General features: G+C 64.1%; 3 protein-coding genes across 3 annotated transcripts; all 3 read left to right on the top strand.

Moving 5' to 3' along the window:
• Positions 1-226: 226 nt before the first annotated feature.
• On the top strand, positions 227-1,420 carry LSCM1_07283 (uncharacterized protein; the record flags this gene model as incomplete). The annotated part of the gene is made up of 1 exon (XM_067324660.1): positions 227-1,420. One exon carries the CDS (start codon positions 227-229, stop codon positions 1,418-1,420), a length of 1,194 nt encoding a protein of 397 aa, XP_067181017.1.
• Positions 1,421-2,552: 1,132 nt separating this feature from the next.
• LSCM1_07282 (uncharacterized protein) lies at positions 2,553-3,659 on the top strand (the record flags this gene model as incomplete). The annotated part of the gene is made up of 1 exon (XM_067324659.1): positions 2,553-3,659. The coding sequence occupies one exon, from the start codon at positions 2,553-2,555 to the stop codon at positions 3,657-3,659; it is 1,107 nt and encodes a 368-aa protein (XP_067181016.1).
• A 1,680-nt stretch (positions 3,660-5,339) lies between these two features.
• LSCM1_07281 (uncharacterized protein) lies at positions 5,340-10,667 on the top strand (the record flags this gene model as incomplete). Its single annotated transcript, XM_067324658.1, has 1 exon — positions 5,340-10,667. The coding sequence occupies one exon, from the start codon at positions 5,340-5,342 to the stop codon at positions 10,467-10,469; it is 5,130 nt and encodes a 1,709-aa protein (XP_067181015.1). The 3' UTR covers positions 10,470-10,667.
• Between the last annotated feature and the right edge of the window lie 3,240 nt (positions 10,668-13,907).

Below are 13,907 nucleotides of genomic sequence, written 5' to 3'. Positions count from 1 at the left end.
TTGCGCGGGCGTCAAAACATGCGCACAAAAAAATATTCACACGGCTGCTCCCAGTGCTCGACTCATTCGATCGCTCTCTCCTCTCCCCTCTCACCGCTTCACTCCCATCACCACGCAGTCTGCGTGGCCCTCATCTCCGTTTGCGTATTCGGCGACCTGCCCGTTTCTAACGCTCCCCCTCCCCCTCCCCCCATCTGTGGTATTCGCTCGTGGCTTTGCAACAGCGATGGCTACTCTGCAACATGTGCGTGATCTCCTGGCGAAGCTGGTCAGCTTCCAAACTGTGAGCGTGCGCACGAACCTGCCACTGATCGAGTACGTGCAAGGGTACCTTTCGGAATGCGGCGTGAAGCAGGTGACGGTGATGCGGTCGGCGGACGGAATCCACGCGAACCTGGTAGCGACATTGCCGAGCGCGGACGGGAGCGTGGTAGGCGGGCTCATCCTAAGTGGTCACACAGATGTGGTGCCGGTGGATGGGCAGAAGTGGGACAGTGACCCGTTCGTGCTGACGGAGCGCGACGGCAATCTGTACGGGCGCGGGTCGTGCGATATGAAGGGATTTATCGCTGTGTGTCTCGCACTTGTGCCAGAGTGGGTGCGTGCTCCGCCGCGGAAGCCCGTGCAAATTGTTCTAACCTACGATGAGGAGACGACGTTTGGCGGGGTGCGGCAGCTTATGCGTGAGCGGGGACGTGATCTGCAGAAGTGCGAGGGCTGCATCGTTGGTGAGCCGACGATGCTCGATCTCGTGATAGCGCACAAGGGCATCTGCTTCAGCTACATCACGTTCAGGGGAAAAGCCGCGCACTCTTCCCTTCAGACCACCGGGTACAACTCCATCGAGCCGGCGACGCGGGTGCTCCAGAAGCTGTTTGAGATGCGCGATCGCTTCGCCAGCGAAGGCCCCTTCGAGGAGGGCTTCACCATCACCCACACGACGATCTGCCCAGCTCTCACGGCCGGCGGCAACGCGATGAACACAATTCCTGCAGAGTGCTCCATAGGCTTCGAGTTCCGGAACGTGCCTTCTCATCCCGCGTCTGTTGTGAACAAAGAGCTTTGGGACTTCATCCGCGCGGAGGAGGAGCGCGTAAAGCTGGCGTGCCCCGAGGGAGGCGTGGAGGTGGTGAAGCACAGCGACGTGGGGCCCTTTCGCGGCAGCGAAGACGCCCCGGTGGTGAGGGCTCTTCTGGCCGCCAGCGCTGAGCCGCCGAGTATGAAGAAGGTGTCGTTCTGCACAGAGGCCGGGGAATATGAGGCGTTGGGCATCCGCTCCGTTGTGTGCGGCCCCGGCAGCATTGAACAGGCGCACACGGCTAACGAGTTCGTGTCATTGGATCAGCTGGACAGAGGGCTGCTGCTGATACGCCGCGTGGTGCAGCTGATGTGCGGCGGGGCCGCGGCGAGTCAGCTGTAGGCGTCCAGCTCGAGAGGCGGTCGACACCTACGCTGGAAGGTAAGAGGGGGAGAAGGAGTTGGTGGTGGTGAGAGGTGAAGAGGCGGGGGCAGAGCAGCGTATCACAGAGGCTGTATCTGCCAGCGGTGTCTGCGCCTCTCCTCGTCTGCTTAGCTCTCCCCAATCCTCACCCGCGTAACATCGACTCGCTGTTTATTTGGTTGTGCTTTCGGCCTGCTGCTGCTTTCCAACACGCAACCGTTTCTGCGAGCAGAGCTCAGTGCAGCTTCATCCCAGACGTCTCGCAACTCGCCCGCCTCCATCTGCTTGCCTTCTGAGCGTACCATCGGGTGCTCCTCTGCCCCCCTCCTCTCCTCCTCAAAGCGTCGAGAAGGGCGTGCCATGGCGGTTGAACGGGGCAGTGGTGGGAGGCGGAGAGATGTGCATCTCTTCAGCCTTTCTCTATTTCCCCGCATATGTGTCCGCCTCCCCTCCCCCCTCCGTCACCGCGGGGGAGGGGAGGCGGACCAGGGGCACGCACACACTCTTTCTGTTGGGGTGGGAGAGGGAGGTGGAGACCCGCGGCAGCTCCCCCTTCCCCCCTGCCCATACCGAGTCCCCCTCTGGCGTGTGGCCGTGTGATGCGCTCGCGCCGCTGGGGAGACCAGAGGCGACTTATCGTCGCGAACGTCAGCGACCAGGCCCTCGGACAGCGCTACGTCGGAGCGGCCTATGGCAGTGAACGTGTTTGCACTCGTCCTATGATACGCTACATGCCAGCGCGAGTCGTGCGTGCCTCACTCGGCCCCTCGCACTGCCCGATGGGGGCCTATGCGCGCGAGTGTGTCGTTCTCCCTTGTCTCTCTGGCCTTGGCCCTCTTCGGCGCCCTCCCTGCTCGTCCCCTGCAAAGCTTTGCGCTGTACTCACCGAGGGGCTCTGCAAGGCCGACGTCATTGCTACTACTGTTCTCGTCTTGCTCGCCCTCGCCTTTGTGCGCCGCTGTGTCTTCGTGGCCACCGGCGGCCCATCATTATCTTGCCCCCTCCCCCCTCCCCTTTCCTGTGCAAGAGGGCACCCATACGCCCGGACGCACCCTTTTCAGCCGCTGAGGCGCTTCGACTCGCCCTTCACGCCATTGTTGTCATCACCATCATGACCGTTATTCGCGCTGCACTCCTCGGCTTTGGCACTGTGGGCCGAGGCGTTTACAGCATTGTGCAGCAGCGACGCGAGGAGCTGAAGCAAAGGCTCGGCGGCGCGGAGCTTGTCATCGTCAAGGTCCTCGTGCGCGATCTCCACAAGTCGAAGCGTCTCTTGCCAGACGGCTGCACGAACGATGCGGAACTGCTCACGAACAACATCGATGACGTCTTCCAGGCTGACGTGCAGGTCGTTTTCGAGGCCCTTGTCGGCGAGGAGCCGGCCTTCACGTACCTCCGACGTGCTATTGTGGAGCATGGGTGCACTGTGGTAACATCGAATAAGGTGATGTTCGCCCGCTACGGCGCTGCCCTGCAGGAACTGGCCGCCTCGCACACCCCTACACCGCCACTGTTTCCGGCGACGCGGGTGTACGTCGGCTTTGAGGCGACGGTTGCTGCCGGCGTCCCCATCATTAAGACGCTACAGAACATGTGCCACGTCCAGCGAGTGCGCAAGATCGAGGGCATCGTCAACGGCACGAGCAACCTGATCCTCACAGAGCTCCGCGAGCACCCAGAGAAGACGTTTGAGGAGGTGTTGAAGAAGGCGCAGGAGCTGGGCTACGCAGAAGCTGACCCGACGAACGACATCTCTGGTCAAGACGCCTTCATGAAGCTGCTGGTGATGGCTTCCATCGCTTTCGGTCATCAGCCAAGTCGCTCGATCATTCCGGTGACGGGCATCGACACCCTCACGCCGGAAATGCTGCAGGACGCGAGGGCGAAGGGCCTGCGCTACCGCCACGTAGTGAGTGCTGCGATGGAGACGGTGGCGCCGACGTCGTCGTTGTCGTCTCCAAGCTTGTCCGCGTTGACGGAGGGGGTGCAGCCGCCAACGCAATCGCCGCGCGAGCAGCTGACGTGCTTTGTGAAGCCAATGCTGCTGGGCCCGGAGCATCCGCTATACCACATGGACGGCACGACGAGCGCCGTGTCTGTGTGGACGGACCTCCTCGGTGTTGTCACCATATCTGGCCCTGGAGCCGGCATGTACCCCACCGCCAGTGCCATGATGGAGGACTACGCCGTGTGGATGGCGGCGTTTCGCCGCTCGTAGAGCGCGGTGGGCGCGCCCGTATGCGTGAGAAGCGCCGGAAGGGGGCTAAAGGGCAGGGAGGGTGGAGGAGGGGAGCGTAGAGGTATGGGCCGAGCGCGTGCGGGTGGCACTCACGTGACTCGCAGAGAGGTTCAGCCGCTCATCGCATCTTCCCTGCACACGCGCCCACGGCGCCTCTTTCGCTACTTACCCAACGTGCTCTCCCCTCCTCCCGCCACCCGACTCCACCGACTAGTGCGGTCGGGCCGAGGGAGGCGCGCAAGAGGGTCGAGAGGGGCTCCGCGCCTGTCGTTGCCGCGTACCACCGCAGCATCCCGTCATCTGCACACGGAATGACAGTGAGCGCGACTGCAGCGGAGAGGAGGAGTCATGCGCTCCCGCGTACGCGTCGATTCCGCCCCGCTTCGCACCGACATGAGCAGCGCACTCATCTGTGCCCCATCTCATGCTCTCTTTCCCGTCCAACACCCACCCGCCCTTTTTTTTTCGTTCGTTGCGTGTTGCTTCTGACCATTGAGCGTCGCTCGTGCCACGATGGGGCGCGACTACGGCTCTCTCTGGTGCGACTGTCAGCTATCGCCCACTGCTTGCTGTCTCGTGTTTTCGCCTGTCGAGGTGGCGGCGGAGGCCACCGCCGCCTCCCCCTCCAATGAGGGGAAGGGGCGAGAGAGGGAGGGCACCCGAGCCCTTTCCGTCTCTCCAACTCCTTTGCGGTGTTCCGTGCTCCGTCGCCCGACTCACACGAGTGGGGCCCACTCACCTGCGTGCTTACGGCTTCTCGAAGCGCCAACCTCTCCTCCCCTCTCCTCCTGTCTCTCGGCACAGTCCGCGTCGCTCCTCCACGGACTTTCATCAGCTCCTCCAAGTTTCGTACCGCCTCTCCTGCCATCTCCACCTCGACCATCATCATCATCTGCTGCTCCGCCCCACTCCACTCTCTCTCTCACACACACACACGCATCCACGACAACGCCCCGTCTTTTGGCGGGCAGTGCCAGGCGGAGTGCCTCGTGCTCATCCTTTCCGATTATTGCCCCGCTGCACCTCATCTGTCCGCACGAAGAACGCGTCAGAGGAGCGCATTTCCTCCCTCACTCGCCGTACGCGGTTAGTTTTGCGCGTGCGTGTGTGTGTGCGTGCGTGCGTGCAGTTGTACGAGTTGTCTGTCTCGTAGAGGACGCAGCGCTGCCTTCGCACCGGTGCTTTTGCCTTTTTTACGTCGGTTTCGCTTGCTGTTGTTGATGCAGCTGTGAGTGCCTCCGTGCCTTTGTGGATTGTGTGGCACGTCTGTGCGGGTGAGTGTCTGCGTACACTGCGGCATGACCCCGTCTCTCTTTCTGGGAAGAGACACTTCACCCACTCGCACTCTCTCTCTTTCTCACACACACACGCCCGCACGCCCTATTCGCGAGCAGACGGCGAAGCACTTGATCGACCATTGGTGTCTTTCGCAGGAGAGACGCACGGCTTCCGCATTCCGCTCTTCTGTGGAGACCGTCTTTCTGTTTGCTCTCGTCTCTCTCTCTTTCATCGTTTCTCGCTGCCTGCCCGCGATCAGCTCTGCTGCCGCCTCTGCTCCACATCGGCTCCTTACCTTTTTTCCCCCGCTTGCACACGTGCGTAAGTGTGTGTGTGTGTGCCATCGCCATAGAGGAAAGGGGCGCCGTGCACGTGCCCCTCATGTCCAGCTCACGGCTCAGCAGCGCCGCTGCTTCCACCGCCATGACATCCACCGTCATATCTTCGGCCTCTGCCGCGTCGTCGCCGCCGATGGTGTCTACAACGGTTACACTGCCGGCTTCAACCACGATGACGCAGCAACAGCAGCGGCAGCTGCTCGTCTCATCGCCGCCCCGACACAGTGCTTCGCTTCACTACACGGATCCGCTTTCCGATAGTTTCTCCAGCGCCGATCGATCATACGGCCGGCATGACAACAGCCGTGCTCAGCGTGAAGCCGCCCACTATGCCAAAGACGCATTGCAGCAGCCGCCCTCCTTTACGACACAAGAGCGCGGTAACCACACCGTCGACTCTGCAGGCCCCTCTTCTTCTTTACCCCCCTCTGCAGGAGAGCGCTCGGCAAGCCAACGCATCGACGCCGCTGACTCTACTGCGTGCCTGGACCACGACGGCGTGCGAGACTGCGCGAAGTCTCCTTTTAGCGCCGCAAAGACCGTCACCACCTCCGTGCTCACCGGCGAGACTCGCGTGTTGCGCGCCGGACCGCCCTCCTCGTTCATGTACGATTGCTCAAGCTTGGAGAGTGGCGTGGACGCTGCCGCTGCGCAGCCCAGCAGAGGGACTTGTCACATCGCCAGCGCTGCCGGTGCACCCAACCTGTCTCCTGCGATCGCTGCCGCTGACCGTAGTATCACGGCGACCGCGGCAGTGGCAGCGGTGCTGCGCCGTGAGAAGCGCCGTCCGCCATCGCTCTTTTCAAATTCACCAACGACGGCGACGCCTCCAACAGGCACCACCCGACCAGTGCTGATCCCGCCAGCGGTGGGCAGAGCGGAGGACCGGCTACCCACGCCATTGGCGACCGCACTCCTGCCCCCGTCTGCGGCGCAGGCAACGCCGTCCACCTCTCCTCTCACGCCCATCAGCCAGTCCCTGCACGGGCAGCTGCAGCGACCGCCGCCGCCTCCGCTGCGCATGCCCGGCTCGCTCACTTCATCCTCCGCTGCCCTCGCCTCGTGCGCGCCACCGACACGGCCGGAGGGCGGCGGTTGCGAAGAGAAATCCGATGGAGGACAGTTGGGCACCAGAACGACCAGACGAGATGCGTACGCGCAGGCAAATGAGCCACCATCCATGAAGCCGGTCACCTCCGCAACCGCGCACGCAAAGCCACTGGCAGCCGTCATGCTCGGCTCGACACCGCCGAGTGCGACGGCGGGCCACTATGGGCCCTTACCCAGCAGCTACGTTTCTGCTGCCGCTGGCGGTGGCGGCTTCGGTGGCAGTGGCACGCCGAACGCGACCCTGCCAGTGAGCAACAGCAGCTTTGGCGGGTTCGCCTACCACTACAGCGCTGGCAGTCTTGGAAGCGGCGTCGCAGCCGCCAGCGCTGGCGGTGCGCCAACGGCATCGCTTCTTATTGCCACCACCACCGCTGGAATCAACCGGCCCCAGCTGCCCTCCGCAGCGCGTCCGTCGGCGACTAACATCGGCGGCGGTGGTACGGCCGCTGCCGGAGTACTGTCGCCGCTCTCTCTAACCGGAGCTCCTCCGGCTGCCTTTACAGCGCGCCGCCGTGCACCACCGCCGTTGCTGTTTCGTCTTCGCTCCCCAGTCGCCCCAGCGTCGCTCAGCAACACCGTCAGCACCAGCGATACAAACGGCGACGTGGCCTCTCCCGGATCAGCGGCGCCGCGCTCTACATCGAGCCGAGCGGCGACTTCGGCTGCCGCTGCCGCTGCTGCCAACGCCGGTGCGTCCTCCTCAGCCCTCGCGACTACTCCGCTGCATTTTCGGCCCATGGTGACGGCCATGAACAGTGGTAGTACAACCGACATGACGTGCACCGCCGCGGATCGGGCTGCGCGCGGAAGCGGCTGCAACCTCCCTGCCACGCCCGCTCGATCGGGCCCGTTCGCCCGCGCCCACAACGGCAGCCTCAACCAAAATCTTAATTCTTTTTCTGGTGGCACCCGCAGCGCCAGCAGCAGCCTCGTACGCCTTTCTCATGATCGTCGCACTCTCGTCGCGGGAATGTTCCGTGTGTCGCGGGAAGGCTGCCTGACGGTGCGCAACGTGCTTCTTCTCAATCCAACTCGCATCGACGCGGAGAGCGCCACTGGCGGAGCGGTCGGGTGCGACACCCCTGGTAGCCTCATGGGCGGTAGCGCACCCGACACCGGCGGTGGCGGCGACGGCGGCAGGAGTCGACCGCTGCAGCTGCTGCGCCCACAGCGATGTGCGACCACCTATTCGCCCGTGATCAGCAACACTGCTCTTACGGGACGCATGCCACTACTTGGTCCTGGTGGCGGCACCGACCTCGGCGCTGGTGGTGGCGTCGGCGGGGGCGTGGGTGGACTGGGCCCCATGACACCGTACACCACCGGCAGCGACTGGTGCTTGCCGAACACGTACTACGGCGCGGTGAACGCGCGCAACGTGCAAAGCAGCGGTGGTGGCGGAGGCGCGCACAACACGGCGAACGCCTCTTTCACTCTCTTCTCCACCAGCATGGACACCCCATTCAGCCCCATTACCTACTCGATGGACAGTCAGCGACTGGCGCTGCCGAGCCCACTCGTTGGACACCAGGATAAAGCGGCTGCTGCCCCTGGGCCGCCATCGCAGCTCCACAGTGCGGTGCGCGAGGATTCCGCCGCCTCGCAGTTCCTCAGCGTGAGCGGCGCCCCGCCGCAGCCACCACCGCCGCAGGCCACGACGCCCAATTCCACTGCTGTCCTAGGGCGGCCTCCTGGTGGTGGTGGTGGCAGCAGCATGCCCTGCGCGCAGCTGCGCCGTCCGTCCAGCAACAGCTGGCTGCCAGGGGTGCTTGGCACGGCGAACGCAACGTCGCCGCCGGCATTGGGGGCCGCCGGCAGCACAGAAAGCATTCTCGGTGCCGGCGCCGCCACGGACACTGACTTGGCGAATCCTCTGCCGCTGCCCAACGCCGACATGTCGACCTGGCGAGGCGCGAGGGCCTCAGGCGCCGGTGGGAGCTGCACTGGAAGCCCCTCAGCACATGCAAACCCCGGTGGCTTCCGCGGCACCACAGCAGCAGCGGAAGCCGCAAAGGTGGGCAGCTCAGTGGCACTTCCGAACACGCCGTGTGCGCCGCTTCCACCCAACGTGGTTCGGCTGCGTGACCTTGACATCCTCTCGACGGCCGTCGGCGAAGGCGCTTCGGCGACGGTGTTCGTTGCGATTCACAAGCCCACAGGTCGCCGCCTCGCCGTGAAGCGAGTGGACCTCTCCCCGCTGTGCCTCGGCTGCTCCTCGCCGTACCTGCGCAGTGGCTCCTCCTCGAACGGTCGCATCCACCAGCTTCAGCACATCGTGGTTCGCGAGCTACAGGTGCTGCACCTCACTTACCGTAGCCCATTTATGGTCAAGGTCTACAACGCCTTCTTCATCGCCGAGTTGGCGGCGCTGGACATCGCTATGGAGTTCATGCACTACGGTAGCCTCGACCACCTGGCAGACTGCTTACAGAAGCACGCGCGGATGGTGCGCGAGTCGCAGCAGCAGCGTCACCGACTACTCACCGGCGGCGATGATAGCGATGTAGATGACGACGCGGAAGACGGCGGGTACAGCGCCCATGCAAGCCGGCAAAGCAGCGGCAGCGTGCATGACGACAGCCCATCCGCCTCACCTTCGCTCTGCGACGCGCACGGGGCACCTCCGCTCGCTGAAAGCTCAAGAAAGGACGTCTCGGCGACCGGCGTCGGCGCCAGCAACAATGGCGGCGGCTCCAGCGGCGACAGTCAGTGCCGTCTGCCCATGGCATCCATGCCGTCTCAACTGCTCCACTCCCGGCCTCCTCTCGGTGAGCAGGGGGCGCCCGTGTCGCTGATGCCGCGCAAGCTCACTGCCATTGGCATTCGCGGCTGGAACGATATGGATAGCGTGAGGGGCGGCGATGGCGTGCCGAATCACCCGACGAGTGGCGGGTACAAGCACATGTATGACAGCGATGACAGTCTCCTGCTCGACTCGTACTCAGTGAAGAGCGACTGCGGCACAGACGACGTGGAGTCGGACGACGGCAGCGGTCTCGTCGAGGAACCCTTCGGTGTCACCGAGCGCCTGGTCGCCGTCGTGGGGGAGCAGCTGCTGCGCGGTGTCCGCGACATGCATGCCCGCGGCTACATCCATCACGACATCAAGCCGGGCAACGTCCTTGTGAATGAGCACGGCGTGGTGAAGCTCAGCGACTTCGGACTGTCGCAGCGCTGCGACAGCAGCGGCATCGGCATCAAGAACCCCATGCTCACCTGCATGCCCCCCGTCTCCGTCGTCCCGACGCGGTCTACCACACCACTGCAGTCACCGTTGATGGCGGCGTTGCAGCTGACAGGCTCGCGTGCTCGGTGCGCTCCGTTCATTGGGCACGCTCAACGTGGCAGTATCGGGCCGGGGACCAGCGGCCATCTCGGCAGCAGTGTGGTCGGCATGACTCCGCCCGAGATGGGGAGCTCTGTGGAGGGGCTCCTGCTAAGCAGCACCGCTAACAGCCTACTGGCGCAGCGAGAGGGCATGGATGTGCTGGAGGCCGAGTCGACGTCGTCGGAGGAGGGCGCCGGCGCGTGGGGTCGTGCCAGCAGAGGCAGAGGCGACGAGCTTAGCCCATCGTCGTCTTCGTCATCCGACGATACCGAGAACTGCTGTGGTACCACCAAGTACATGAGCCCCGAGCGCCAGCGCGGCGAGCCGCACGGCAAGGCAGCCGACATCTGGGCCGTTGGCGTCACCCTCGCAGAGTTTGCGGTGGGCGAGTACCCCTACGATCTCAAGGACGCCATCGACGAGTTCGACCGCGTGTCGCGGATGGAGAAGCCGGTGGATGTGTTGCGATTCAACAAGCACCGCGCTGTGCCGCTGAGCACCGTATTTGCTGACTTCTGTCGACTGGCGACATTGCCGGCGGCCTCGCAGCGACCGACGGCGCAGGAGCTGCTCGAGCACCCTTTCTTCAAGCAGTGGCATCGCCCGTTTAACCTCAAGGATTACCTCGCTGCCCGCGTGCCCGTGCCGTCGAACCGAATGAAGGCGGACTACCTCGCGAAGCAGCGCGAGCGCCCGCCAGAGGAGGAGCGGCCAGCCGACTTGCCAGGCTCATAAAGTATACCCACGCGCGGGAATTAGGGGCTGACCTGTGCACACACACACACACACAAGTGCATATGTGTTGGTGTGCGTGAGGGTGTAGGGCAACATCTCGTGCTGCTCTCTTCCTTCGCAGCGTACGGGCCTGTGCGTGGTGACGAGAAGGGCTGTGGTGGTGCATCCATCTCGGTCAAGGTGCGTGTGCGTGTGTGAGCATGGGCGGCTTGCCGCGAATCAGCGAGCTGCAGAGGAGAGGGAGGCGTTTCTTCGGCCTCCGCCAACGCGTGTGCGACTGCTGGGGAGAGGACTCTGCCGTTCGACGCGGGACTAGCAGCCGCTAAAGGAGGTGCCCGAACAGACACGGGAAGCGGCGAACGGCAGAAAATGACTGACGGGGGAGGGCCGCGACAGTGCAGCGTATGGAGGCTGTCTGTGTGTGTGTGTGTGCTTTCGCTCCCCCCGCGCTTCCCCTGACCGGACAGACCGCAGCGATGGTGAGCACGTCGAGCTTCAGCAGTCCAACAAGGGTAAAGGGGATAATACCCCCTCATCGGCAGTCTGTGCGCGTGCACAGAGCACGCATCTCAGCCCCGGGGAGCGACACGTTCGTCCCGTCCCGGCAGGAGGGGAGACGACCAGGCCGGGGAGGCGCCCACGGCCTCTTTCTCCGTGCCCAGAGCCTGTCGATACGTCTTCATGCGCCGCCCTGCGCTTGTCAGGGCGGCGTCTGGTGTAGTCGTTGTTACTCCACATGGCGCAGGTGCTTCTCACCGAGGCCGACGGTGCGTGCGGGAAGGCTGCTCATCGTCTCGCCAGCGCTTCTTTCTCTGATGTCCCTCTGCTCCACCGCCCCCTCCCCCTCTCTCTGTCTCCCACTCTCTGTGCGTTGTTGATGCGTATGCGCCCCCTCCCCCCTCCCCCACACACTTTCATCACCTTCTGTGAACACCGCGGTGCCGCTGTGGGGGGACGCTGACGGGGGGTGGGTGGGGGCCATTTCGGGAACGCCGCTTTCTATCGCTTCTCTTCCTTTCTCGTGCTGCTGTGCTGCAGTGCGAAAGGGCCTCAGGCGGCTGTTCGCCGCGGTGCTTTGACGTCGTTCGTTGGTCTTCCGCCGGAGCTGCTCTGCGCTCCTCCTCCTCCACTCGCACACTTCCCTCCTCGTGTGTCTGCCGGTCGAGCCTCGCCACGCACGGACAGTGCGGTGGCCGTCTCATAAACACGGACTACGGTACAGCGAGGTTGGCACGTTGTTAATGCTTCACGTGACGAGGCGGCTCTGCGAGCACGTCGCCATGTCCGCTAGCGTCGGCTCGCCAGTGTACAGGGAGGCATCCAGTTTCTTCTGGCGCCGGCGGGTGGACAGCTTCCGCCGCCGCAGGCCCCTCGCGAAGCTGGCAACGCTGATCGGCTACGGGGCCGCTGGTGCAGGCGTGTACGTGGCCGTCTGTCTGGTGGTGCGTACCCTTCATCAGCCCACTGTCGACGCACTCTTCGCACCCGGCAGGGACTACACGCTGGAGGATTGGAAGGATGTGGAGCCGACACTTCGACCCGGCGACATCGTCCTCATGCGCGGCGCCGGGCCGGTGAGTTGGTGCATCACGACGTTGCAGTTCATCTTATCCCTCATGACGCCGGCGGCGCTCCGCTACTCTCACGTCGCGGTGGTCGTCGCGCCTGCGGTAATCGATTACGTCAGCGACGACGAGGGCGAGACCGGCGTGCCGGCGGTGGCAGGGCTCACCGAGGCGAGAAGAGCGGAATCTCCCTCGATGGCGGCGATTCTATCGACCCCTCCATACCGGGTGCACAGCCTCAGTGAAGTCTTCGAGGAAGGCGCTGAGGCGGCGGCACCGGCACGTGACCGCCGCGTGCCCGCGTCCCCGGCTCGCTCGGTGCGCGAGCAGCTTCGTGCGGAGGAAGCGGCGCTGCACAGCCGCCCTGTGACCCGCCGCGGCGCCGTCCTTCTCGAGGCGATGGACAATAAGGGCTTCGACGTGGTGGACGTGAAGGGGAACGTTACGCACGACACGGTGCAGGTGGTCGAGGCGTCGCGGAGGCTGCTATCGACGACACCGTCTGGTGAGCCGGCCTATCACTACTTTGCCGTTCGCCGGCTGCGCAACTACGACCACACGCCGGAGCGGCAGAGGCGGCTGGTGCGCTTCTGCGAGGATAGTGAGGGGCGGCGCATGGACTCCAGTCTACTGTACCCGTTGGCCTTTCTTTGGCCTCGACTTCACACCCAGACGCACCCGCTGCGCCAGCTCATCACGGGGGAGGTGTCGTGCAGTGAGCTGATTGTGGAGCTGTACCAGGAGCTCGGGGTGGTGGAGCGACGGTGGCGGTGGGTGCCGCTGGAGCGCGAGCCCACCGCCCCGGCGCCGCCTCCCTCCAATGGGGCGATTCGACGGGGGAATGCCGTGAGCGAAGCGCCGCACACCTCCAGCAGCGCCAATAGAACTGGAAGAGACACAGCAACGCCGCCTCCGCCGCCGACTGAGGGTGACGTGACAGACGATCGCCGCAGTGGCAGCTTGCACGTGTACGACTTCGCCTACGGCCGACTCGACGCACGTGCCAAGCAGCCTCTCACCACTCGTGATCGCCCGCTGCTGCCCGACACCTCCGTCGTGGAAAACAGCGAGGTAATCGCCGCTGCAGAGGTGCGGCTGCGCTCTGGCAGTGCACGACTAAAGCCGTCGTGGGAGCATGAGGACCGCATGACAAGTATGAGCAGCTTGCATGACCGCACTGCCACTACCGATACCGAGGAGGGTGGCCGTCGGCAGACGAAGCAGCGGGTGGACGCCGTGTACCGCGTCGATCCAGCGGTGCCGCCGGTTGTGCTGCGGGCTGGCGACACTGCAAAGGGTGTGGATGGGCGTGACTATCAGCTGCAGTGGTACTACGAGCGTAGCAGCGTGGCCACGTGCCCATATCATTTCACTGAAGGTGCGGGGGAGTCAGCTCTCAACCTCGCCGCTAACATAAGCTTTGGCCGCGAGTCGCACATGCGTATTGTGCGCGAAGAGGACGCGCTGTCGCGCGTTATGCAAGCGGATTAGGCGGCACAGGCCCCCCTCTCCTCTCTCTCTCGTCTTGGGCGTGCACATGCAAATGGACTCTATGGAGGACACATCACATATAAAACACAAACACAGCGGCTCTCTTACGCAGGCCAGACACGAGAGCTTTGACGGCAGGCGCCCGCGCTCTTGTGAGAGGTGGCGGAGGTGCGAAGGCTTCGGAGAGTGTGTGTGTGTGTGTGGGAGGCCGAGGCAAGGTGGAGACCTCCTCTGCAAAGGCGCATGCACGTTTGGGCGGGCGGACCTCTCTCTCTTTCTCTGCTCACTCGACCGAGCTCAGCGTGTGGGGTGTCACTTCGGCACGCATAGACAGCCTACCCCTCCTTCCCTTCAGGTGAACCATCACCGACACCTTCGATGA

The sequence above is a fragment of the Leishmania martiniquensis genome, chromosome 7 (assembly GCF_017916325.1).
Source record: "Leishmania martiniquensis isolate LSCM1 chromosome 7, whole genome shotgun sequence".
In the NCBI taxonomy this organism is placed as follows: Eukaryota; Euglenozoa; class Kinetoplastea; order Trypanosomatida; family Trypanosomatidae; genus Leishmania; species Leishmania martiniquensis.
Note: the sequence above shows the minus strand (reverse complement) of the source record. Positions and strands in the feature narration are given on the sequence as shown.